At 55.9% G+C, this 26618-nt stretch overlaps 1 protein-coding gene across 1 annotated transcript; it reads left to right on the forward strand.

Annotated features, from left to right (window-relative positions):
* The first annotated feature begins 4504 nt into the window (after nt 1-4504).
* Nucleotides 4505-26618, forward strand: GRPR (gastrin releasing peptide receptor). Its single transcript, XM_068169171.1, has 3 exons — nt 4505-4923; nt 22776-23127; nt 26229-26618. The coding sequence occupies exons 1-3, from the start codon at nt 4505-4507 to the stop codon at nt 26616-26618; spliced, it is 1161 nt and encodes a 386-aa protein (XP_068025272.1).

The following is a 26618-nucleotide window of genomic DNA, read 5'->3' on the forward strand; positions in this document are numbered from 1 at the left end:
TGCTGGCAGTGCCCTCTGTGCCCTCAGCCAAGGTGTGGATGAAGATATTGAATAGTCCTGGTCCCAGTACCAAGCTCTGAGGGACTCCATGAGGTGCAGGAAGCCTGAACTCTGCCCATGTTGTGTCCTGCTGTGCCATCCATGCCTCTGGCTGGCCTCTCCCCAACCTGGCAGCCTTGCAGAGAGCTGGCCCTGACCCACCAACCTGCTTTTGCCTCTGTGCCCTGAGGGGGCTGTGCACAGTAGCTCAGTGTCCTCTGCTTTCAAGGTTGGCCACCTCAGGTCTGTTCTCAAAGAGAAGCTTTTGCCTGAAAGGACTGCCAGAAAATTTGCCTTCTCCTCCTGTTCCCACGAGCCCTCAGGCACAGCACTGTGTCAGTAGCTGTGCTTAAAGCTAAGGGTACACATAAGTCCCTTGTTGACTTAGACTGAACAGCAGCAAAGCAGCTGAAAACACTGAGCAGGGTCACAAGGAGGAGGCAGAAAAACAGCTACTGAGGTCTTCTGCTCAGAACCCTTCCCAGGGACACGATGCCTGAGTGCCTGGAGACTTTCCAGGCTGTGTCCTGAAGTGCTTCCTTTCTCTAGAAGCCTAAATGCCTGCTTGGAATCCCCTCCCTCCTTGCTCCCAAGGAGTGCCAGGCAGTTGGCAAAACGTCTTTTTACCTGCAAACAATGAGCAGAGACAAAGGGGAGGTGCAGATTGAAGCTGGGCTTAACTCTGCAGGCTGGGTTCCAAAGTGGCTGCACTTCTGCACAGCCCAGAAAATCCTTGCAGGTAACCCACAGTTAAGGGGGGAGCAGTGAGGCATCAGCAGTAGTGCTCTCTCCATTAAGCTCTGAGAAGAGAATGGAATGGAATGGAATGGAATGGAATGGAATGGAATGGAATGGAATGGAATGGAATGGAATGGAATAGAATAGAATAGAATAGAATAGAATAGAATAGAATAGAATAGAATAGAATAGAATAGAATAGGATAGGATTAACCAGGTTGGAAAAGACCTCAGAGATCACCAAGTCCAACCTATCACCCAGCACCATCTAATCAACTAAACCATGGCACCAAGTGCCTCATCCAGGCTCTTCCTAAACACCTCCAGGCATGGGGACTCCACCACCTCCCTGGGCAGCACATCCCAATGGCCAATCTCTCTTGCTGGGAAGAACTTCTTCCTCACCTCCAGCCTGAACCTCCCCTGGCACAGCTTGAGACTGTGTCCTCTTGTTCTGGTGCTGGCTGCCTGGGAGAAGAGACCAACCCCCTCCTGGCTACAACCTCCCTTCAGGGAGTTGGAGACAGCAAGAAGGTCTCCCCTGAGCCTCCTCTTCTCCAGGCTAAGCAACCCCAGCTCCCTCAGCCTCTCCTCACAGGGCTGTGCTCCAGACCCCTCCCCAGCTTTGTTGCCCTTCTCTGGACACCTTCCAGCAGCTCAACATCTTTCCTAAACTGAGGAGCCCAGAACTGGACACAGGACTCAAGGTGTGGCCTCAGCAGTGCTGAGCACAGGGCACAATGACTTCCCTGCTCCTGCTGGCCACACTCTTCCTGATGCAGGCCAGGATGCCCTTGGCCTTCTTGCCCCCTGGGCACACTGCTGCCTCCTGTTCATCATCATTCTCAGGCTGCTCTAAGCCAAGCAATGTTCCCTTTGCTGCATCAAACCATGCCTTGCCTGGAGATGCAAGGGTGGTGGGCACCTCCCAAATGGAACCAGGAAATCAAGGGATTGGTTTTGTTGGCAAAAAAACCTCTAAGATCATTGAATCCAACCATTAGGTGATCACAGTGAACCTTGGTACCTCCAAATGAAAGCATTCACACAACATGGGCAGAGTTCAGGCTTCGTGCACCTCATGGAGTCCCTCAGAGGTCAGTACTGGGACCAGGACTATTCAGTATCTTCAACAACCTGGCTGAGGGCACAGAGGGCACTGCCAGCAGGTTTGCTGCTGGCACCAAACTGGGAGCAGTGGTGACTGCACCCAGGCTGTGCTGCCCTCCATCCAGACCTGGACAGGCTGCAGAGCTGGGTGGGGAGAAATGGAATCCAATCCAGGGTAAAGTCCTTGCAGCTGGGGAAGAACAACCCCATGGAGCAGGATGGGTTGGGGGCTGAGCTGCTGGAGAGTAGCACAGGGGAAGGGGACCTGGGGGTGCTGGTGGTCAGAAGGATACCCCTGAGCCAGCAATGTGCCCTGGTGGCCAAGAAGGCCAAGGGCATCCTGGGCTGCATTAGAAGGGCTGTGGTCAGGAGGTCAGAGAGATTTTCCTGCCCCTCTGCTCTGCCCTGGGGAGGCCACAGCTGCAATCTTGTGTCCAGGTCTGGGCTCCTCAGCTCAAGAAGGAGCTGAGGGAAGTGCTGGAGAGAGTGGATGGCAGAGCCCCCAAGCTGCTGCAGGCAGTGGAAGATCTCCCTGTGAGGCCAGGCTGAGGCAGCTGGGGCTTAGAGCTTGGAGCAGAGGAGCCTGAGGGCTGCCCTCAGTGCTGGGGCTGAAGATGTGCAGGGCAGTGTGGGGAGGAGGCAGCCAGGCTCTGCTGAGGGATGTGCAAGGCCAGCCCAAGGGGCACTGGGTGTCAGCTGGAGCAGAGGAGGTGCCAGGGGAAGAGGAGGGAAAGCTTTTTGGCTGTGAGGGTGTGAGAGGGCTGGAGCAGGCTGCCCAGAGAGGCTGTGGAGTCTCCTTGTGTGGAGGCATTGCAAAGCCAGCTGGCTGTGTTGCTGTGTGAGCTGCCCTGGGTGCTCCTGCTCTGGCAGGGGGCTTGGCCTGGATGCTCTCTGCAGCTCCTTTCCAAGCCCTCACACTCTGTGATTCCTGGTTAGCTGCAGGTGCACAGAGCTCACACTCCTCTGCCTGCCTGCACTGTAATGTTGATTTTACCTAAATTGCCTTTATTCAGGTTATTTGCCCCAGGGGATGAATTTGGCTTCACATCGTTATTCTCCTCCATTGGAGCAACAGAGCCCTGGGCTGCAGACCAGGTCTGTGTGCTCTTAAGTACCTAGTGTGCTTCTTTTTCTGATCAGGTTGTTTGCAGTAAGAAACAAAGGATTTGTTTCATCTTCTTTTTATTTCCCCCTTCCTTTTTGTTCTTTTTTTCCCCTTCATTTTTTTTCTCCCTTCTTTTTCTTTCTTCCTTTCCCCCTTGTTTTCTCTCTCTCTCTTTCTTTCTTTCTTCCTTCCTTCCTTTCCCCCTTCTTTTCTTTCTTTCCTTCTTTCTTCCTTCCTTCCTTCCTTCCTTCCTTCCTTCCTTCCTTCCTTCCTTCCTTCCTTCCTTCCTTCCTTCCTTCCTTCCTTCCTTCCTTCCTTCCTTCCTTCCTTCCTTCCTTCCTTCCTTCCTTTATTCTTCCTTCCTTCTTTTCTTTCTTTCTCTCTTTCTTTCTTTCTTTCTTTCGTTCTTTCTTCCTTTCCCCCTTCTTTCTCTCTTTCTCTTCCTTCCTTCCTTCCTTCCTTCCTTCCTTCCTTCCTTCCTTCCTTCCTTCCTTCCTTCCTTCCTTCCTTCCTTCCTTCCTTCCTTCCTTCCTTCCTTCCTTCCTTCCTTCCTTCCTTCCTTCCTTCCTTCCTTCCTTCCTTCCTTCCTTCCTTCCTTCCTTCCTTCCTTCCTTCCTTCCTTTTTACATCCCCCACCCCTTTTGTTCATATTTAGTTTTCCTTGGTTCGTTTCTTTTTGGCGATGCATCGAACCTGACCTCCTCCTCCTCACCTAGAAACGAGCAGATTTATGTCGCGCGTGTGTGGCTTTGCTTTGTTTCGTTTCGTTTTGTCTTTGCCGTTGTTTTGCTTTGGATTTGACGTTTCCAAACACCCCACACCCCCCCTCCTTTTATTCCTCCCCCTCCGCGGCTAACCGGCAGGGCTTTCGGGGAGGGTTTCTTTGCCTCCCCCTTCCTTCCTCCCGGCTGCGATGAGGGTGGCCAGCAGGTGGCTGGCGCTCGGCGGCCGCTCCGCGGTGATCGCAGCCAGCCGGTGCGCGCCGGAGGGAAGCGAGGGGGAGAGCTGACGTCCGGCACCCGCTGCCTATAGGATCCGAGGCGTTAGCGGAGCCCTGCTCTCGCCTCACTTTAAATCCAGCCGCCGAGGGCAGGCGCTGGGGATGCGGCGTGCCGGAGGCGACCCAAAGTTCTTGCTTCTTGTCGGTCCCTGCTTGTGAGCTCCGCTCCGCACGGCAGACCTGCGGCTGGGACTCGAGCGACTTTGAAAATGCCTTCCCTCCGCTGGTGTTTGGTGACTGGCTTTCCAGAGCTGAGGGATACCTAAGAGCAGGGCAAGCCGGTGAGCAGAAGGCGAGTTTCAGGATCTGAGCGATGCTGGGAGATGCTCTCTTGGCGCCTCACGGAACTGCCGGGCGAGCTGCAGCTGCCGCGGGGCTGGGTTGCTGTCGAGATGTGCCCTGAAGCTTCATGACTGCTTCAGCTCTTCTGGTGGTTTGGAGCCAGTGAGCAGCAAAAGCCAAGAAACACACCTGAGGATTTCTCAGAGGAGAAAGAAGGGCAGAGGAGGACGATGGAATCTGGAGAGTGCCTTCTGCTGGACCTGGACCCAGACAACTTCATCCTCTACAACATCTCTGCCAACCAGAGTGCGAACCTCTCCCTCCTGGGCAGTGACTGGTTCTACCCAGCCTTCCTCTACGCCATCCCCACCATCTATGGGCTCATCATTTTGATAGGCCTGGTTGGCAACATCACTTTGATTAAGATCTTCTGCACTGTGAAATCCATGAGGAACGTCCCCAACCTCTTCATCTCCAGCCTGGCCCTGGGGGACCTGCTGCTCCTGGTGACCTGCGTGCCCGTGGATGCCAGCAGGTACCTTGCTGACGAGTGGCTCTTTGGCAGGACTGGCTGCAAGCTCATCCCCTTCATACAGCTGACCTCTGTAGGGGTGTCAGTCTTTACCCTCACTGCTCTCTCAGCTGACAGGTAAGCCCTGGGATGAAGCCTGCACAGCTGAGGCTCCAGGAAAATCCAGAACTGCAAATGCACTTTTAAGCTGCTGAGTGAGGGTGGGGGCCAGTGCACAGCTCCAGGTCATTCCTGGTGGTTATAGAGCACACAGCTTGGGGAAGATGCAGCCAGGAGACTTTTTATTTTCTTCTAGGCTAAACTCAGTGTTTGTGCAGCTTAGCTAATGGTCTGGGCTTAATTAAAAGAAGTATAAGAGGAGAGCAAGCTAAGGACCGGAGAGAGAAAACCCCCTCAATGGCAGGCTGCTACAAGACAGGATGTTCCTATCTGCCAGAGGGATAATTGATCCATGGTTCAGTGGAGCAGCCATTCAGAATGCAGTTAGAAGCAGTTCTTTCTCGTGGCTTGCTTCCTTCAGGCTCAAGACTTCATGAAATAGCTTCCAGGCATTCAAAGGAGGATGCCTGAAGCCAGGGGATTCCAGTTGGCTACGGCCAGTGTATTGCTGCCCTTGACCGAACTGTTTGCTCCTTATGCAGCCCAGGCTGATCTGTGCTGGTGGTTGGGAGGCTTGGCCTTCTGATGGTGTTTGGTGTAAACAGCAGCCAGAAGCTGAGCTGGTGTGGGACATGGGAAAAAAGCTGGGCTTTGACAAATTCTGTGCTGCTGACAAGCCAGCTCTGTTTAAGAGTCCTGCCAGGCTCTGGAAAACTGTCTCTGAGGCTTCAGTTTAAGGCTGAATTCAGCAGGCTTGAGTTTGAGAGGCTGAGCTGCAAGGGGCTTGAGTTTGAGAGGCTGAGCTGCAAGGGGCTCGAGTTTGAGAGGCTGAGCTGCAAGGGGCTTGAGTTTATGAGGCTGAGCTCCAAGGGGCTTGAGTTTATGAGGCTGAGCTGCAAGGGACTTGAGTTTATGAGGCTGAGCTCCAAGGGGCTTGAGTTTATGAGGCTGAGCTCCAAAGGGCTTGAGTTTGAGAGGCTGAGCTGGAAGGGGCTTGAGTTTATGAGGCTGAGCTCCAAAGGGCTTGAGTTTGAGAGGCTGAGCTGCAAGGGGCTTGAGTTTATGAGGCTGAGCTCCAAAGGGCTTGAGTTTGAGAGGCTGAGCTGGAAGGGGCTTGAGTGAGTTTGAGAGGCTGAGCTGCAAGGGGCTTGAGTTTGAGAGGCTGAGTTCCAAGAGACATTTGAATGCTCTGTGGAAGTTTCCAGCCTACCGTTCTGGAAAGCTTTTAAGTATTTCTTAGACTTGTTGGCTTTTATACAAACCACTACCTGCACTGGTGAGTTATTTGTAACGTGGGTTCTTTGGGCTCTTCAGAAAGAGATCAAGGAACTCACTGTCCCCAGGCTACAGCTCTAAAATCTCACAGAAGTAGGAGATTTCCAGTGAGGGAAATGTGTTGCAGGTTCACTTTGCTCTCAAGAAGAATGACTTGGGGCTTGCCTTTCTTGGTCACAAGGGTGTGGAGTTAGACTTGGGTTAGGTGGCCACCTGCACACCCCTTGAGTCTCTCCTCCTAACCTGCTCTGCAGCATCAGACTGGTTTTGTTCAGCTCCACGCACACATCTGAGTGAGCAGTGAGTGGTTTCCGGGACAGCAAAGGGCTCCATGGCATTTCAGAGGCAGAAGCAGCAATGTGTTTGCTCAGTGCTCCATGCTGATGGACCAACAGGCCCGTGTGTGAGCACAGCTCTGCAGGCAATCTGCCCTCCAAGTGTTGGGAGCATTGCACCAATCCTCCAGACCACCTACACTTCTCCTGAGTCTCATGTGCTGCCTGGATCACAGAACACAGAAAGGGGTTAGATCAGAAGGGAGCTCCAAAGCTCCTCCAGTCCAGCCCCCTGCACTCAGCAGGGACATCCTCTACCACAGCAGCTTGCTCACAGCCTTCTCCAGCCTCACCTTCAACAGCTCCAGCCATGGAGCCTCAGCTCCCTCCCTGGGCAACCTGTTGCAGTCTTGCAGCAGCCTCCTGGGGCAGAACTTGTTCCTCACAGCCAATCTCCATCTGCTCTGCTCTTCTTTCAAACCCTTGCCCTTGGTGCTGTCCCTGCAGGCCTTTGGGCACAGTCCCTCTGCAGCCTTCTTGGAGCCCCTTCAGGTGCTGGCAGGCTGCTGTGAGGTCTGCCTGGAGCCTTCTCCTCTCCAGGCTGCAGAACCCCAGCTCCCTCAGCCTGTCCCCATAGGGGACATGCTCCAGCCCCTGATCATCTTTGTGACCCTCCTCTGGACCCACTCCATCAAGTCCATGTCCTTCCTGTGCTGAGGATCCCAGAGCTCCTCCAGGTGAGGTCTCCCCCATTCCTTGCCTGCTGTGATGCAGATGTGGGGAAAAGCACAAGGATTTCAGGAGGAAGCTCATCTCTCCAAAGCTTCAGGGAAGCTGTTGGTGGGAGTGTCAGGAAAGGGAAAATCCACCTTAAAGAAGATGACCCTAGAGAGATTTGTGGCTCTCTGGCCTGGTGCTGCACACAGGGAACACTGAGCAGCACATTAAGAGTGGGTTTGGTTGGGTTGTTTTTTTTCTGCCTGAAGTGAGTGAACAGAGCAGAAAACAACAGCTGTGGCATGCCTGGGGTTTGCTGACTGCAGGCTCTGAGCTTCATCTTGCTCTGGGGCCTCTTCACCATTGTGCTGCACTGGTGACCAGGGATTACCAAGCTCTTCAGTGACACCTGGGAGACAGGCACGCATGTGGGAGAAGAATACATTCCCATTCCAAGGCATTCAGAGATTCATGGAATGGTTTAAGGTTGGAAGGGACCTCAAGGATCATCCAGTTCCAACCCATGCTCAAGGCCTCATCCAGCCTGGTGCTGAACACCTCCAGGGAGGAAGCAGCCACAGCCCCCCTGAGCAGCCTGTGCCAGAGTCTCACCAGCCTCAATGGGAAGAATTTCTTCCTCCTCTCCAGTCTCAATCTGCCCTCCTCAAGCTTCAATCCATTCCCTCTCATCCTATCACTCCCAGCCCTTGCCAAAAGTCCCTTCTTGGCTTTCTTGTAGCCTCCTTCAGATACTGGAAGACTGCTCTGAGGTCTCCCTGGAGCCTTCTCTTCTCCAGGCTGAACAGCCCCAACTCTCTCAGCCTGTCCCCACAGGGGAGGTTCTGCAGCCTTCTGATCACCTTTGTGGCCTCCTCTGGAGCCTCTCCAGCAGCTCCAGATCCCTCTTGTGCTGGGGGCCCCAGAGCTGGAGGCAGTGCTGCAGGTGGGGTCTGAGCAGAGCAGAGCAGAGGGGCAGAATCCCCTCCCTGCTCTGACTGCCAGTGACCACTGCCAGCTTGTTGTCCATTGCAGGAGGAGACAGCAAAACAAGTTATAGAATAGAATAGAATAGAATAGAATAGAATAGAATAGAATAGAATAGAATAGAATAGAATAGAATAGAATAGAATAGAATAGAATAGAATAGAATAAACCAGGTTGGAAGAGACCTTTGAGATCATCAATTCCAACCTATCACCCAGCACCATCTGATCAACTAAACCATGGCACCAAGTGCCTCATCCAGGCTCTTCCTAAACACCTCCAGGCATGGGGACTCCACCACCTCCCTGGGCAGCACATCCCAATGGCCAATCTCTCTTGCTGGGAAGAACTTTCTCCTCACCTCCAGCCTCAACCTCCCCTGGCACAGCTTGAGACTGTGTCCTCTTGTTCTGGTGCTGACTGCCTGGGAGAAGAGACCAACCCCCACCTGGCTACAACCTCCCTTCAGGGAGTTGGAGACAGCAAGAAGGTCTCCCCTGAGCCTCCTCCTCTCCAGGCTAAGCAACCCCAGCTCCCTCAGCCTCTCCTCCCAGGGCTGTGCTCCAGACCCCTCCCCAGCTTTGTTGCCCTTCTCTGGACACCTTCCAGCAGCTCAACATCTTTCCTAAACTGAGAGGACCAGAACTGGACACAGGACTCAAGGTGTGGCCTCAGCAGTGCTGAGCACAGGGCACAATGACTTCCCTGCTGCCGCTGCTAATAAGCACCCCTCAGTGCCAGTGTCCTTGCATGGTGACAGCTGCTTGCTGTGCTGGAGGGATTGTGCTGCTGCCTAAGGAGACCTGGCATTGAGGAGGTCCTCCCCTTCTGCTCTGCCCTGCTGGGACCACAGCTGCAGTGCTGTGTCCTGTTCTGGGCTCCCCAGTTCAAGAGAGACAGAGACCTGCTGCAGAGACTCCAACAGAGGCTGCCAGGATGATTGGGGGATACTTTAGCTGTGCCTTCCCTAACCAGATCTGGGCAGGCACGTTTGTCTGAACCCATATGGAAGGCTGAGAGCCCTAGGGCTGGTTAGTGTGGAGAAGAGAAGGCTGAGAGGGGATCTGATCAATGTCTAGCAATAGCTGAGGGGTGGATGCCAAGAGGCAGGGGCCCTGCTCTCTTTGGTGGCACCTGGCAATAGGACAAGGAATAATGGATACAAGCTGGAGCCCAGGCAATTCCAGCTCCACATGAGGATGAATTTCTTTATGGGGAGACTGTTGAAGCCCTGGAGCTGGCTGCCCAGAGGGCTGGTGGAGTCTCAAACAACCTGGTTGTGTTCCTGTCTGGCCTGCCCTGGGTTGGACTTGGATGATCTTTAGGGGTCCCTTCCTATCACTGGGCACCTTCATCCTGACCCCTACCCATCTGATATTGACAGACATTGATCAGATCCCCTCTCAGCCTTCTCCTCTCCACACTAAGCAGCCCCAGGGCTCTCAGCCTTTCACATGGGCTCAGACAAGTGTGCCTGCCCAGATCTGGTTGGGTAAGGCACAGCCACAGGTTACCCAGGGGCTGAGGATGGTTCTGGGTCCAGTCAGGAGATCACATCAGACTGAAGCTGAATTGTTTGAGAGGGTGTGTGAGAAAGGGAGGGAGGACACAGTCTCAAGCTGTGCCAGGGGAAGTTTAGGCTGGAGGTGAGGAGAAAGCTCTTCACAGAGAGAGTAATTGGCCATTGGAATGCGCTGTCCAGGGAGGTGGTGGAGTCACCATCCCTGGAGGTGTTCAAGAGGGGACTGGATGTGGCACTTGGTGCCATGGTCTAGTTGTGAGGTGTGTGGTGACAGCTTGTACTCGATGATCTTTGAGGTCTCTTCCAACCCCAGCGATACTGTGATACTGTGAAGTGACCAATATTAGCTATGTGTTTGCTGGGGCACCACTGCAGTGGCTGCAGGCTGCTGGCATCTGCCTGCCTGCATTTGCAAGAGCTGTGGGAGCTGTTTTCCTGCAAGCCTGGCATGTTTGCAGAGCAGCCAGGAGAGGGTGAAGGCCTGTGGTGAGCTCACAGCCACGCTCCATGAGTGATAAGGCGCCAGGGCTTGAGTATACAACGGTGAGGAAGGGAGCAGTGGATGTGTGTGGCACAGGCAGCCTGCAGAGGAGGCTGGCAGAGGAAGGACAGCTGCCTGCCCTGCTGCCCTGCCCTGCCCTGCCCTGCCCTGCCCTGCTCTGTGGAGGCAGCAGATTTCTTCAGCTACTGCTCAGCTCATCCTAGCACAGAGGGGATTTGGGGGTCACCCTCCAGCCTGCCCTCCTCCTCCTCCTGCCTTGTGCAAAAGGAAAGAGTGCAGAGGTGGCTGTGAGAGCAGGGACACCTGGGCCACTGCTGACTCAGGCAGCAAAGCCAAGGCTGGCACAGCAAGTGGCAGGAAATCAAGGGGAGTCTTCTCTCAGTATGAGGAAAAGCAACCTGCTTAATTGCCCCTGTCATGGGAGCTGTCTTCATTTCATTGACTCTCCCCTGTGCGTGGCAGGGCTTGCACACCTGCACAGGGAGCAGGCAAGCTGATCCCACTGATTGCTGGGGCAGTGAAACTCACCATGCCCTGCTGCTCCAGCAGGGAAACCTTCCTGGAGTCACTGCTGTGGCAAGCACATGGCAGGGGAAATGTGAGGTGCCTGGGAGACAGAGCATCCTGCTGGCCTGATGTGGGGATGTGCAGCTGCAGGGGCTGACGGGATGCCCTAGGGTAGGTGTCCTGCCTTGGTAATCCCCCTGCCAGAGCAGGAGCACCCAGGGCAGCTCACACAGCAACACAGCCAGCTGGCTTTGCAATGCCTCCACACAAGGAGACTCCACAACCTCTCTGGGCAGCCTGCTCCAGCCCTCTCACATCCTCACAGCCAAAAAGCTTTCCCTCCTCTTCCCCTGGCACCTCCTCTGCTCCAGCTGCCACCCAGTGCCCCTTGGGCTGTCCTTGCACATCCCTGAGCAGAGAGCCTGGCTGCCTCCTCCCCACACTGCCCTGCACATCTTCAGCCCCAGCACTGAGGGCAGCCCTAGGGCTCCTCTGCTCCAAGCTCAAGAGAACTGAAGGAGCTTCAGACTCCAACCCACAGCCTTCCCTCTCATGGAAGTTTCTCCCTGCGCCCTTTCCCCTCTCCCCGCACCTTTTCCCCTCTCCCTGCGCCTTTGCTCCTCTCCCTGGGCCCTTTCCCCTCTCCCCGCACCTTTTCCCCTCTCCCTGCGCCCTTTGCTCCTCTCCCTGGGCCCTTTCCCCTCTCCCTGCGCCTTTGCCCCTCTCCCTTCGCCCATTCCCCTCTCCCTGCGCCTTTGCTCCTCTCCCTGCGCCTTTCCCCTCTCCCTGCGCCTTTGCTCCTCTCCCTTCGCCCTTTCCCCTCTTCCTGCGCCTTTGCTCCTCTCCCTTCGCCCTTTCCCCTCTTCCTGCGCCTTTGCTCCTCTCCCTGTGCCCTTTCCCCTCTCCCTTCGCCCTTTCCCCTCTCCCTGCACCTTTGCTCCTCTCCCTGTGCCCTTTCCCCTCTCCCTGCGCCCTTTCCCCTCTCCCTGCGCCCTTTCCCCTCTCCCTGCGCCCTTTCCCCTCTCCCTGCGCCCTTTCCCCTCTTCCTGTGCCTTTGCTCCTCTCCCTTCGCCCTTTCCCCTCTCCCTGCACCTTTGCTCCTCTCCCTGTGCCCTTTCCCCTCTCCCTGCACCCTTTCCCCTCTCCCTGCACCCTTTCCCCTCTCCCTGCGCCCTTTCCCCTCTTCCTGTGCCTTTGCTCCTCTCCCTTCGCCCTTTCCCCTCTCCCTGCACCTTTGCTCCTCTCCCTGCACCCTTTCCCCTCTCCCTGCGCCTTTCCCCTCTTCCTGTGCCTTTGCTCCTCTCCCTGTGCCCTTTCCCCTCTCCCTGCGCCCTTTCCCCTCTCCCTGCGCCCTTTCCCCTCTCCCTGCGCCCTTTCCCCTCTCCCTGCGCCCTTTCCCCTCTTCCTGTGCCTTTGCTCCTCTCCCTGCACCCTTTCCCCTCTCCCTGCACCCTTTCCCCTCTCCCTGCACCCTTTCCCCTCTCCCTGCGCCCTTTCCCCTCTTCCTGTGCCTTTGCTCCTCTCCCTTCGCCCTTTCCCCTCTCCCTGCACCTTTGCTCCTCTCCCTGCACCCTTTCCCCTCTCCCTGCGCCCTTTCCCCTCTCCCTGCGCCCTTTCCCCTCTCCCTGCGCCCTTTCCCCTCTCCCTGCACCCTTTCCCCTCTCCCTGCGCCCTTTCCCCTCTCCCTGCGCCCTTTCCCCTCTCCCTGCACCTTTGCTCCTCTCCCTTCGCCCTTGCTCCTCTCCCTGTGCCTTTGCTCCTCTCCCTGCACACTTGCCCCTCTCCCTGCGCCCTTTGCTCCTCTCCCTGCGCCCTTTGCTCCTCTCCCTGCGCCCTTTGCCCCTCTCCCTGCGCCCTTTGCCCCTCTCCCTGCGCCTTTCCCCTCTCCCTGCGCCTTTCCCCTCTCCCTGTGCCCTTTCCCCTCTCCCTGCGCCTTTGCCCCTCTCCCTGGGCCCTTTCCCCTCTCCCTGCGCCTTTGCCCCTCTCCCTTCGCCCATTCCCCTCTCCCTGCGCCTTTGCTCCTCTCCCTGCGCCTTTCCCCTCTCCCTGCGCCTTTGCTCCTCTCCCTTCGCCCTTTCCCCTCTTCCTGCGCCTTTGCTCCTCTCCCTTCGCCCTTTCCCCTCTTCCTGCGCCTTTGCTCCTCTCCCTGTGCCCTTTCCCCTCTCCCTTCGCCCTTTCCCCTCTCCCTGCACCTTTGCTCCTCTCCCTGTGCCCTTTCCCCTCTCCCTGCGCCCTTTCCCCTCTCCCTGCGCCCTTTCCCCTCTCCCTGCACCTTTGCTCCTCTCCCTGCACCCTTTCCCCTCTCCCTGCGCCCTTTCCCCTCTCCCTTCGCCCTTTCCCCTCTCCCTGCACCTTTGCTCCTCTCCCTGCACCCTTTCCCCTCTCCCTGCGCCCTTTCCCCTCTCCCTGCGCCCTTTCCCCTCTCCCTGCGCCTTTCCCCTCTCCCTGCGCCCTTTCCCCTCTTCCTGTGCCTTTGCTCCTCTCCCTTCGCCCTTTCCCCTCTCCCTGCACCTTTGCTCCTCTCCCTGTGCCCTTTCCCCTCTCCCTGCACCCTTTCCCCTCTCCCTGCACCCTTTCCCCTCTCCCTGCGCCCTTTCCCCTCTTCCTGTGCCTTTGCTCCTCTCCCTTCGCCCTTTCCCCTCTCCCTGCACCTTTGCTCCTCTCCCTGCACCCTTTCCCCTCTCCCTGCGCCTTTCCCCTCTTCCTGTGCCTTTGCTCCTCTCCCTGTGCCCTTTCCCCTCTCCCTGCGCCCTTTCCCCTCTCCCTGCGCCCTTTCCCCTCTCCCTGCGCCCTTTCCCCTCTCCCTGCGCCCTTTCCCCTCTTCCTGTGCCTTTGCTCCTCTCCCTGCACCCTTTCCCCTCTCCCTGCACCCTTTCCCCTCTCCCTGCACCCTTTCCCCTCTCCCTGCGCCCTTTCCCCTCTTCCTGTGCCTTTGCTCCTCTCCCTTCGCCCTTTCCCCTCTCCCTGCACCTTTGCTCCTCTCCCTGCACCCTTTCCCCTCTCCCTGCGCCCTTTCCCCTCTCCCTGCGCCCTTTCCCCTCTCCCTGCGCCCTTTCCCCTCTCCCTGCACCCTTTCCCCTCTCCCTGCGCCCTTTCCCCTCTCCCTGCGCCCTTTCCCCTCTCCCTGCACCTTTGCTCCTCTCCCTTCGCCCTTGCTCCTCTCCCTGTGCCTTTGCTCCTCTCCCTGCACACTTGCCCCTCTCCCTGCGCCCTTTGCTCCTCTCCCTGCGCCCTTTGCTCCTCTCCCTGCGCCCTTTGCCCCTCTCCCTGCGCCTTTCCCCTCTCCCTGCGCCTTTCCCCTCTCCCTGTGCCCTTTCCCCTCTCCCTGCGCCTTTGCCCCTCTCCCTGCGCCTTTGCTCCTCTCCCTGCGCCTTTGCTCCTCTCCCTGCGCCTTTGCTCCTCTCCCTGTGCCCTTTGCTCCTCTCCCTGCGCCTTTGCTCCTCTCCCTGCGCCTTTGCTCCTCTCTCTGCGCCCTTTGCTCCTCTCCCTGCGCCCTTTCCCCTCTCCCTGCGCCTTTGCCCCTCTCCCTGCGCCTTTGCCCCTCTCCCTGCGCCCTTTCCCCTCTCCCTGCACCTTTCCCCTCTCCCTGCGCCCTTTTCCCCTCTCCCTGTGCCCTTTCCCCTCTCCCTGCGCCTTTGCTCCTCTCCCTGCGCCCTTTCCCCTCTCCCTGCGCCTTTGCCCCTCTCCCTGCGCCTTTGCCCCTCTCCCTGCGCCTTTGCCCCTCTCCCTGCGCCCTTTCCCCTCTCCCTGTGCCCTTTCCCCTCTCCCTGTGCCCTTTCCCCTCTCCCTGTGCCCTTTCCCCTCTCCCTGTGCCCTTGCCCTTGCTGTTGCAGTGCAGATGCCAGATGCAGAGCTGCTCTCTCAGCCCCAGAGTCTCAGCCCCTCTGTCAATGCAATAGAAACCCTCTCAGCAGCCTGGGTTTCAGCTCTCATTTCCTCAGCCCCCGCACCAGGAGCAGATCAAAGAGCACCAAGTTTCTGAGCACCTTGATGAGGCAGAGCAGATGGCCAGGACACCAGGGATGCACTTCCCTGAGCAGGAGCATTACAGTATGTGGGTGGGCTGGAGGTTGGAGGCTGTGCTAATGTGCTGGAGACTGTCAATACTGGAGCAATCAAAAGGCAGACAAGTTGGATCAGCTGCTGTTGACATTTCAGTGACACATAAAAATGCCCAGGCAGTTGTCATGGTCTCGTGGAGCAAGGTGCTGAGCACCCTGTGAGCAAGGAGAGCGACTGGCCAAGGGGAACTTGGGTGCCAGGGTGAAGGGGCTGGGCTGGGACAGCAGCACAGCTCCCAGCTGTGCTCTTGTGTTCCTGCTTGGTGTTCAGCGGTGGGCAGCAGCCTGGCTGAGAAGGTTATAGGAGGGAGTTGAGGTGCAAAAGGCAAAGCAGGCACAGCAGGACCTCTGTGTGCAGTGAAGCATCAGTAGCTGCTTTGCTCACAGCCTGCACTGGGATCGAAGGGAGCCTCAAAGCTCATCCTGTCCAAACCCCCAGCAGGCAGCAGGGACACCTCCAGCTAGAGCAGGCTGCCCAGGGACACATCCAGGCTGAGCTTGAATGGCTTCAGGGATGGAAGGGACCCTCCAAGGGCATCTTGTCCAACCCCCTTGCAGGCAGTGGGGACACATCCCACTAGAGCAGGCTGAGCTTGAGCACTCCCTGGGCAGCCTGTTCCAGTGTCTCCCCAGCCTCACTGTGCAGAGCTTTCTCCTGATGTCCAGCCTCACTCTGTCCTGCTCCAGTTCCAAACCATTGCCTCTGGTCCTGTCCCCACAGCCCCTTCTGAACAGTCCTTCCCCAGCCAGCTTGCAGGTCCCCTGCAGACATTGAAATGCAGCTCTTCAGGTGTCCCTGGAGCCTTCTCTTCTCCAGAGTGCTCAGCCTGGGTGGCATTCAAAGAGTGGTGGTCAGTGGCTTGATGCTCAAGTGAAGATCAGTGAGGAGTGGAGAGCACCTGAGGAGGTGGTACTGGGACCAGTGTTGTCTGACATCTTTGTTGGTGACATGGGCAGTGGCATTCGGGCACCCTCAGCAAGCCTGCCAACAACACCAAGCTGTGTGACACAGTGGAGGGCAGGGATCCATCCAGAGGCACTTGGACAGGCTTCAGAGGTGAGCCCAAGCCAACCTCATGAAGCTCAACAGGGCCCAAGGCAAGGTCCTGCACCTGGGTCAGGGCAACCCCAAGCACAAATCCAAGGTGGGCAGAGAATGGATAAAAAACAGTCCTGAGGGGAAGGGCTTGGAAGTGCTGGAGCTGTTCAGGCTGCAGAAGAGAAGGCCTTCCAGAATCTGAAGAGGACCTATGGGACAGCTGGAGAGGGACTCCAGCAGGAGCAGGGAGGTTCTAGCAGGGGCAGGGAGGGGATTGTACCCTGGCACTCAGCTCTGGTGAGTGCTGTGTCCAGTTTTGGGCACCTCAGCACAAGGGAGATGTGGAGGTACTGGAGCCAGGGCAGGGGAGGGCAAGGAAGCTGTGGAGGGCCTGGGAAATAAATCTGATGGAGAGAGACTGAAGGAGCTGGGGATGGTCAGTGTGAAACAGAGGCGGCTGAGGGGAGAGAGACCTCATGGCTGTCTACAGCTACCTGACAGGAGGTTGTGGAGAGGCTGCTGCTGGTCTCTTCTCCCAGGTGATTAGTGCCAGAACAAGAGGGAATGGCCTCAAGCTGTGACTGGGCAGGGTTAGACTGGACAGTAGGAAACATTTTTCCCAGCAAGAGTGGTCAGGGACTGGCAGAGGCTGCCCAGGGAGGTGATGGAGTCCCCAAGCCTGTCTGTGTTTCAGGGTGGTTTGGATGTGGTGCTTGGGGCTCTGGTTTAGAGGTGACCCATGCAGAGCAGGGTGAATGGTTGGGCTTGGTGATCCTGAGGGTCTGCTCCAACCTGAATGGTTCTGTGGTTCTGTGTCCTTTTACAGAGGACAAGGAGCAATAGCTTCCAACTGGAAAAAGCTAGATTTAGATTAGATTTAGATTTAGATTTAGGTTTAGATTAGATTTAGATTTAGGTTTAGATTAGATTTAGATTAGACATTAGAAGCCAGATTTAGATTAGATTTAGATTTAGATTAGATTTAGATTCAGATTAGACATTAGAAACTAGACTTACATTAGATGTAGATGTAGATTTAGATTAGATTTAGATTTTTATTAAACATTAGAAGCTAGATTGAGATTAGACATTAGAATCTAGATTTAGATTTAGATTAGACATTAGAAGCTAGATTTAGATTAGATTTAGATTAGACATTAGAAGCTAGATTTAGATTTAGATTAGACACTAGAAGCTAGATCTAGATTAGACATTAGAGGCTAGATTTAGATTAGATTTAGATTTAGATTAGACATTAGAAGCTAAACTTAGATTAGATTTAGATTTAGATTAGACATTAGAAGCTAGATTTAAATTAGACATTAGAAGGGTGGTGAGGCACTGGAACAGGTTGTCCAGAGAGGTTGTGGAGGCTCTGGCCCTGGAGGTGTTGAAGGCCAGGCTGGATGAGGCCTTGAGCAAGCTGGGCTGGTGGGAGGTGTCCCTGCCCATGGCAAGGGGGTTGGGCTGGGATGATCTGTAAGGTCCCTTCCAACCCAACCCATTCTGTGGCTCTGTGACTGACCTGGGAGAGAAGCACAGAGGCAGCTGCTGAGGCAACAGTGAGTGCACTGTGCCATTCCTGGACACAACCTGCTGCCCTACATCCTGCCTGTAGTATTTTCCAGCTGGCTGAGCTAAAGTGGCGTCCCTTAGACCGTGGCCATTTGTTCCCGTAACTCCACAGCATTCTGACAGCCTGCTCAGCCACGGTGTCATCTGCTGGCTTTCCCACCAGAGGTTGTAGGACCTGCCCAAGGCAGCAGATACAAGCTGTACAGAACACTGCAGCTACAGCAGCTTCCCAGCACCCAGGCTAGACAGGGCTCTGCACACTGCTCCCTTTATGCTGGCATCTTTGAGGACTTGCTGAGGAGGCCACGGGGTTCAGGGTCCCCACCTGGAGCAGACCACACCTGGAACAGACCACCCTTCTGGTCTGGGACAGCTAAGTGTAACCCTTGTCCCATGGGAGAAGGGCAGAAGCAAGCCAGACCTGCATCAAAGCAGCATGGATGGAGATGGAAAGAGAGGATCCTGCCCCTCTGCTCTGCTCTGGGGAGACCTCAGCTGCAGGGCTGTGGCCAGCTCTGGAGCCCTCAGCACAGGAAGGTCATGGACCTGATGGAAAGGGTCCAGAGGAGGGACACAAAGATGATCAGGAGCTGGAGAACCTCCGCTATGAGGACAGGATGAAAGAATTTGGGCTGTTCAGCCTGCAGAAGAGAAGGCTCCAAGGGACACCTTAAGAGCTGCATTTCAGTATCTGAAGGGGAGGGGAGGCTGGGGAGGGACTGTTCAGAAGGGGCTGTGGGGAAGGACCAGAGGCAGCAGTTTGGAACTGGAGCAGGGCAGAGTTAGGTTGGACATCAGGAGGAAGCTCTGCACAGTGAGGCTGGGGAGACACTGGAACAGGCTGCCCAGGGAGGTGCTGGAGCCATTCAAGCTCAGCCTGGATGTGTCCCTGGGCAGCCTGCTCTGGTTGGAGGTGTCCCTGCTGCCTGCTGGGTGTTGGACAGGATGCCCTTGGAGGATCCCTTCCAACCCAGTGCAGTCTGTGAGCCTGATCAGCATCTGTCAGCAGGATTAACCCCTCCATTATTCCATCCACAACCAGCCCTGGGCAACTCAGCTTCTTGCAGCTTTCGTGGTCACACCTCCCAGCTTGCTGAACTCCACCACTTTGGAGCCAGCCCTCTACTTCCAGGGAATTTCTCCTCTGTTCCAAGAGCTGTAAAAAATTAACCCCAATTGTTCCCCAGCTAGCTCCTTTGCTACCCCTAGGTGTCAATGATTCAGAGCTGCTGGTGTGAAAATGGTTTGTACTAGCAGATGTTGGCTCACAGCCTCCTGAGCCCAGCTGGGGAGGGAGCGTTCTGCCCACAGGCCACCTTTGCTCTCAAACATCTCCCCCCTGGCTTTGCACCTTGTGCCATCCCTCTGGGTCTCCTCCCCATGCCTCACTTCCTGGTTTCCTTCTTCCTGCTGTACTTTTTGAGCTGTGCAGGTGACCTTTGATAAGGTGCTGGCTCCTCCAGCCTCCCTTATCAGGCAACCACATTTTCAAGCTCTGATATTTGCTGTCATTTACTCTTGCTCTTTTTTTCCCTCCCCCATCTGTTGCATATCGATTTTACTACTGTATGTATTTTTTCTTTTTAATGACAATTAGCAGGGGTTAGCAGGACTCCTCTTCTCCTCTCCTTGGGGGCAGCTTTTTGCCTGGCACAGTTGTTTTCAGGGCAAGGAAAAGGAGGAGGCCAGGGGCCAGCTGCTAGCCAGGCACCAGTGGTGTCCCCCAGGGATCAGTGCTGGGCCCCAGCTTCTTCAATAGCTTTATTGATGATCTGGAGGAGGGCATTGAGTCCATCAGCAGTAAATTTGCAGATAACACCAAGCTGGGGGCAGGAGTTGATCTGTTAGAGGGCAGGAGAGCTCTGCAGAAGGACCTTGCCAGGCTGGACAGATGGGCAGAGTCCAAGGGCAGGAGATTGAACACATCCAAGTGCCAGGTTCTACACACTGGCCACAACAACCCCAGGCAGTGCTCCAGGCTGGGGTCAGAGTGGCTGAGAGCAGCCAGGCAGAAAGGAACCTGGGGGTACTGGTTGACAGCCGCCTAAACATGAGGCAGCAGTGTGCCCAGGGGCCAAGAAGTCCAAGGGCATCCTGGCCTGCATCAGGAAGTGTGGCCAGCAGGAGCAGGGAAGTCATTGTGCCCTGTGCTTAGCACTGCTTAGGCCACACCTTGAGTCCTGTGTCCAGTTCTGGGCTCCTCAGTTTAGGAAAGATGTTGAGCTGCTGGAAGGTGTCCAGAGAAGGGCAACAAAGCTGGGGAGGGGTCTGGAGCACAGCCCTGTGAGGAGAGGCTGAGGGAGCTGGGGTTGCTTAGCCTGGAGAAGAGGAGGCTCAGGGGAGACCTTCTTGCTCTCTGCAACTCCCTGAAGGGAGGTTGTAGCCAGGTGGGGGTTGGTCTCTTCTCCCAGGCACCCATCACCAGAACAAGAGGACACAGTCACAAGCTGTGCCAGGAGAAGTTCAGGCTGGATGTTAGGAAGGAGTTCTTCCCATCAAGAGAGATTGGCCATTGGGATGTGCTGCCCAGGGAGGTGGTGGAGTCCCCATGCCTGGAGGTGTTTAGGAAGAGCCTGGATGAGGCACTTGGTGCCATGGTTTAGTTGATCAGATGGTGCTGGGTGATAGGATGGACTGGATGATCTCAAAAATCTCTTCCAACCTGGTTAATTCTATTCTATTCTATTCTATTCTATTCTATTCTATTCTATTCTATTCTATTCTATTCTATTCTATTCTATTCTATTCTATTCCACTCCACTCCACTCCACTCCATTCCATTCTATCCTATTCTATCCTATCCTATCCAAAAGTATGGTTACCATTGCCCCCCTGACATTTCTGTCCCCACCCAGCTGCTTTTCACTTTGCTTCTCCAAGGTTCCATCTCTCCCCCTTTCTCCCTCCCCCTGCCTCCTTCCACTGCATTCAGCTCAGGACACCATGGCTACTACAGTTTAGGAAGCTGCTAATGCTTAAATCAATGATGCCCTCTTCCTTCTCTGTCAGAACAAGTTCCAATATGGATTTCTTGCACGTCACAGGCAGGGCTTTTTGGGTTGAGAAACTGGCATTTTTGAAAGCTTCTGTGACTGTCTCTGGCTGGCTCTGTAAGACATCCAGCAATGGTGCCCTGAGTGTAGCTTAGTCACTGGTGTGGTTTTGTCAGAGAACCATCACAGCATAGCTCAGGCTGGAAGGGAGTTCAGAGCTCAGCTCCTCCAAGCTCCCCACCATGCCCAGGGACACCTCTCAGCTCCACTCAGCTGCTCAAGGCCTCATCCAGCCTGGCCTTCAACACCCCCAGGCAGGAGGCAGCCACAGCCTCCCTGGGCAGCCTGGGCCACACTCTCACCACCCTCACACTCAACAACTTCTTCCTCAGCTCCACTCTGACCCTGCTCTGCCTCAGCTCCAAACCATTCCCCCTTGGCCTGGCTCCAGACCCCCTCAGCAAAAGTCTCTCTGCAGCCTTCCTGCAGGATGCCTTCAGCTCCTGGCAGGCAGCTCTGAGGTGCCCCTGGAGCCTTCTCTTCTGCAGGCTGAACACCCCCAGCTCCCTCAGCCTGTGCTCACAGCAGAGCTGCTCCAGCCCTGGGAGCATCTTTGTGGCCTCCTCTGGCCTCCCTCCGGCAGCTCTGTGTCCTTCTCCTGCTGGGGACCCCAGAGCTGGAGGCAGGATTGGAGGTGAGGTCTGAGCAGAGCAGAGCCCAGGGGCAGAATCCCCTCTCCTGCCCTGCTGCCCACACTCCTCTGGCTGCAGCCCAGCACACAGCTGCCTGCTGGGCTGCAGGAGGGCACTGCTGGCTCCTGGGGAGCTGCTCAGCACCCAGTACCCCCTAAGACTCTTTCTTCAGGGCTGCTCTCAACCCACTCTGCACCCAGCCTGGGTCTGTGCCTGGGGTTTACTTGACCCAGCTGCAGGACCTTGCCCTGTGCCTTGTCTGAGCTGATCCAGAATGAGATGTATGGCAAAACCTCCATCAGGGGGGTTGGGGTAGATGATCTCTTGAGGTCCCTTCCAACCCTTAGCATTCTGTGCTCCCCTTGCACCCTGCTGTGTGCCGGGGCTGCAGCTGCTGTTTGCTTTTGGAGCCTGTGGTTGCACTTCCTCTCTTAATGCAGTTTGCACACATCCACATTAATGTGTGGCAGCCCTCTGGGTCGATGGCAAATTAAATGAGAGCAGAATTAATCCCTAGGAGCCTGCCTGGGCCCCTGGCAGGTGTCTGTGACTGGGAAATGAGAAACCTACCGGCAGCATTGAGGCCAAAACTGCCGGGTGAGGATCCACAGCCTCGAGCTAAGAGAGGCTCTGCTTGGCTTTGATGGGCTGGCTCTGAATGGCAGAGAGGAGCAGAGCTGAGCACTGAGGTCATAGAATCATAGAATCAAGAGGGTTGCAAAAGACCCCCAAAGATCATCAAGCCCAACCTGTCACCCAACACCTCCTGACTAACTAAACCATGGCACCAAGTGCCACATCCAATCCCCTCTTGGACACCTCCAGGGATGGTGACTCCACCACCTCCCTGGGCAGCACATCCCAATGGCTAACAACTCTCTCTGGGAAGAACTTTCTCCTCACCTCCAGCCTAAACTTCCCCTGGCACAGCTTGAGACTGTGTGCTCTTGTTCTGGTCCTCTCCTCTCCTCTCCGAACCTCTCCAAACCTCTCCTCTCTGAACCTCTCCTCTGTGAACCTCTCCTCTCTGAACCTCTCCTCTCTGAACCTCTCCTCTCTGAACCTCTCCTCTCCTCTCTGAACCTCTCCTCTCTGAACCTCTCCTCTCTGAACCTCTCCTCTCCTCTCTGAACCTCTCCTCTCTGAACCTCTCCTCTCTGAGCCTCTCCTCCCCTCCCCTCGTCTCCCCTCCTCTCCCCTCGCCTCCTCTCTGAACCTCTCCTCTCTGAACCAAACCTCTCCGAACCTCTCCTCTCTGAACCAAACCTCTCCGAACCTCTCCGAACTTCTCCTCTCTGAACCTCTCCTCCCCTCGTCTCCCCTCCTCTCCCCTCGCCTCCTCTCTGAACCTCTCCTCTCTGAATCTCTCCTCTCTGAATCTCTCCTCCTCTCCCCTCCGAACCTCTCCTCTCCAAACCTCTCCTCTCCCCTCCCCTCCCTCTCCAAAACTCTCCTCTCCTTCCCTCCCCAGATTGCTTGGGCTGGCAGAGTCCACGTGGCTGGCCTGGGAGAAGACACCAACCCCCTCCTGGCTACAACCTCCCTTCAGGGAGTTGGAGAGAGCAAGAAGGTCTCCCCTGAGCCTCCTCTTCTGCAGGCTAAACACCCCCAGCTCCCTCAGCCTCTCCTCACAGGGCTGTGCTCCAGACCCCTCCCCGGCTTTGTTGCCCTTCTCTGGACACCTTCAAAAGTCTCAGTGCATTCCTGGCTTCTTTGCTGTCTTTTCAGGTACAAAGCCATAGTGAGGCCGATGGAGATCCAAGCATCCCACGCCCTGATGAAGATCTGCCTGCGAGCTGCTGTGATCTGGGTCGTCTCCATGCTGCTGGCCATCCCTGAGGCAGTGTTCTCAGACCTGCACCCTTTCCATGACAGAGGCACTAATAAAACCTTCGTCAGCTGCGCTCCCTACCCCCACTCTGACGGCCTGCACCCCAAAATCCACTCCATGGCATCCTTCCTCATTTTCTATGTCATTCCGCTCTCTGTCATCTCAGTATATTACTATTTCATTGCTAAGAACCTGATCCGCAGTGCCTACAACATCCCTGGGGAAGGAAACATGCATGTCAGGAAACAGGTAGCCTTGGCTCCCCTTCCCTCCCCTCCCCTCCCCTTCCCTTCCCTCCCCTCCCCTTCCCTTCCCTTCCCTCCCCTTCCCTCCCCTTCCCTCCCCTTCCCTCCCCTTCCCTCCCCTTCCCTCCCCTTCCCTCCCCTTCCCTTCCCTTCCCTTCCCTTCCCTTCCCTTCCCTTCCCTTCCCTTCCCTTCCCTTCCCTTCCCTTCCCTTCCCTTCCCTTCCCTTCCCTTCCCTTCCCTTCCCTTCCCTTCCCTTCCCTTCCCTTCCCTTCCCTTCCCTTCCCTTCCCTTCCCTTCCCTTCCCTTCCCTTCCCTTCCCTTCCCTTCCCTTCCCTCCCCTCCCCTCCCCTCCCCTCCCCTCCCCTCCCCTCCCCTCCCCTCCCCTCCCCTCCCCTCCCCTCCCCTCCCCTCCCCTCCCCTCCCCTCCCCTCCCCTCCCCTTCCCTTCCCTTCCCTTCCCTTCCCTTCCCTTCCCTTCCCTTCCCTTCCCTTCCCTTCCCTTCCCTTCCCTTCCCTTCCCTTCCCTTCCCTTCCCTTCCCTTCCCTTCCCTTCCCTTCCCTTCCCTTCCCTTCCCTTCCCTTCCCTTCCCTTCCCTTCCCTTCCCTTCCCTTCCCTTCCCTCCCCTCCCCTCCCCTCCCCTCCCCTCCCCTCCCCTCCTCTCCCTTCACCTCCTCTCCCCTCCCCTCCCCTCGGGGTGCTGGTGGACAGCCAGCTGAACATGAGCCAGCAGTGGTGGCCAAGAAGGCCAAGGGCATCCTGGCCTGCATCAGGAATAGTGTGGCCAGCAGGAGCAGGGAGGAAGAATTTGTTGCCTTGTGAGGGTGTGAGAGGGCTGGAGCAGGCTGCCCAGAGAGGTTGTGGAGTCTCCTTGTGTGGAGGCATTGCAAAGCCAGCTGGCTGTGTTGCTGTGGGAGCTGCCCTGGGTGCTCCTGCTCTGGCAGGGGGCTTGGCCTGGATGCTCTCTGCAGCTCCCTTCCGGTCCCTGGCATCCTGTGATTCTGAGGAGTAACCCAAGCCATTCTACAGCTGAAATTTCAGCCCAGCTATATGCACCCAGCTGCCATCTCCAGCTTAAGCTGACCTAAGCACAAGCATCTCATGCAGCCCTGGGGGGGCTGTGGTGAAGCAGCAGGGCTGGAAAGGTGTTTTGCCTGCCCATCAGATGGTCTCTGATCCCTGCAATTCTTTACCTTTCTCCCCTTCTGAGGCTGTGTCAGCCTTCCCTCCCTGCAGGCTGAGCCAATGGCTGGTTGGTTTGATTAGTGATGGTAAAAGGAGGAGCAGAAGCAGCTGCATAGCATAGCATAGCATAGCATAGCATAGCATAGAATAGAATAGAATAGAATAGAATAGTATAGAATTAACCAGGTTGGAAGAGACCTTTGAGATCATCCAGTCCAACCTATCACCCAGCACCATCTAATCAACTAAACCGTGGCACCAAGGGCCTCATCCAGGCTCTTCCTAAACACCTCCAGGGATGGTGACTCCACCACCTCCCTGGGCAGCACATCCCAATGGCCAATCTCTCTTGCTGGGAAGAACTTTCACCTAACCTGAAGCCTAAGCCTCCCCTGGCACAGCCTGAGACTGTGTCCTCTTGTTCTGGTGCTGGCTGCCTGGCAGAAGAGACCAACCCCCACCTGGCTACAACCTCCCTTCAGGGAGTTGTAGACAGTTGGTTGGGAGGGCAGGGGAAAGAGTCCTAAAGAGAGCAGCAGGCCAGGCTGCAGCCTAGCACTGTCAGTCCCTCACCGCTGTGCTGCAGTGCCTGCAGGAGCTATAGGTCTCCATCTGAGCTAAGGAGCATCGATTTATGTATTGCTCTGCTTCCTTTCTTTGTGGAGCAGATGTGGCCTCAATAGCCCTGGATCAAATTAAGGATACACTTAAGGGGAATATATGGTTTAGCCAAGGAGAGCCCTTTAGAAAGGATTTAATTTTCAGCCTGCTCTCTGGAGACATCATCATCTGGTCCATGTCAACCCTCCCTGAGCCCTGATGGCTGATTTGCAGTCAGAGAGGCACACAGCAGAGCCAGGAGGGACTGGCCAGATCTCTGCTGCCTGCTGCCTGCTCTGCAGCCTGTGGGAGCTGCTCCTGTGCCAGTTCAGCTGGGCAGCTCAAGAGGTGACTGAGGGAATAGGATAGGATAGGATAGGATAGGATAGGATAGGATAGGATAGGATAGGATAGGATAGGATAGGATAGGATAGGATAGGATAGGATAGGATAGGATAGAAAGAATGGAATGGAATGGAATGGAATGGAATGGAATGGAATAGAATAGAATAGAATAGAATAGAATAGAATAGAATAGAATAGAATAGAATAGAATAGAATAGAATAGAATAGAATAGAATAGAATAGAATAGAATAGAATTAACCTGGTTGGAAAAGACCTTTGAGATCATCAAGTCCAACCTATCACCCAACACCATCTGAACAAGAGGACACAGTCTCAAGCTGTGCCAGGGGAGGTTTAGGCTGGAGGTGGGGAAGAAGTTCTTCTAAGCAGGAGGATTCTTAGAAGTTCTTCTAAGCAGGCCATGGGAATGTGCTGCCCAGGGAGGTGGTGGAGTCACCATCCCTGGAGGTGTTTAGGAAGAGCCTGGATGGGGCACTTGGTGCCATGGTTTAGTTGATCAGATGGTATTGGGTGACAGGTTGGACTTGATGATCTCTGAGGCCTTTTCTAACCATATTGAATCTATGAGTCTATGATTCTATGATCTCCAGAGGCCCCTTCCTAGCTCCACCATGCTGGGATTCTGGGATTCTGTACTGGAGAGCCCCTTTTACATGCACCATACAGGGAAAGTGCTTACTTGGACTCCACAACCTCTCTGGGCAGCCTGCTCCAGGGAAGAAGTTTTCCCTCCTCTTCCCCTGGCACCTCCTCTGCTCCAGCTGACACCCAGTGCCCCTTGGGCTGGCCTTGCACATCCCTGAGCAGAGCCTGGCTGCCTCCTCCCCACACTGCCCTGCACATCTTCAGCCCCAGCACTGAGGGCAGCCCTCAGGCTCCTCTGCTCCAAGCTGCAGACCCTCAGCCCGTCCCCGGGGGGGCAGCTCCTAACCTGCTTTTCCCTCTCTCCTGCCAGATCGAGTCCCGTAAGCGCCTGGCCCGGACGGTGCTGGTCTTTGTCTGCCTCTTCGCCTTCTGCTGGCTCCCCACTCACATCATCTACTTGTACCGCTCCTACCACTACTCCGAGGTGGACACCTCGGTGCTGCACTTCGTCTCCAGCATCTGTGCTCGGGTCCTGGCCTTCACTAACTCTTGCGTCAACCCTTTCGCCCTCTACCTGCTGAGCAAGAGCTTCCGCAAGCAGTTCAACAGGCAGCTGCTGTGCTGCGGGGCCGGGCTCCGCCGCTCCCACAGCGTGGCCCGCAGCACCACCCGCATCACCTCCCTCAAGAGCACCAACCACTCCCTGGCCGCCTTCAGCCTCATCAACGGCAACCCCCTCTGCCAGGAGGGCTACGTCTGA

This window comes from Melanerpes formicivorus, unplaced genomic scaffold (genome assembly GCF_026170545.1).
Source record: "Melanerpes formicivorus ecotype bairdi unplaced genomic scaffold, bMelFor1.0.p_v2 SCAF_166, whole genome shotgun sequence".
Taxonomy (NCBI): domain Eukaryota; kingdom Metazoa; phylum Chordata; class Aves; order Piciformes; family Picidae; genus Melanerpes; species Melanerpes formicivorus.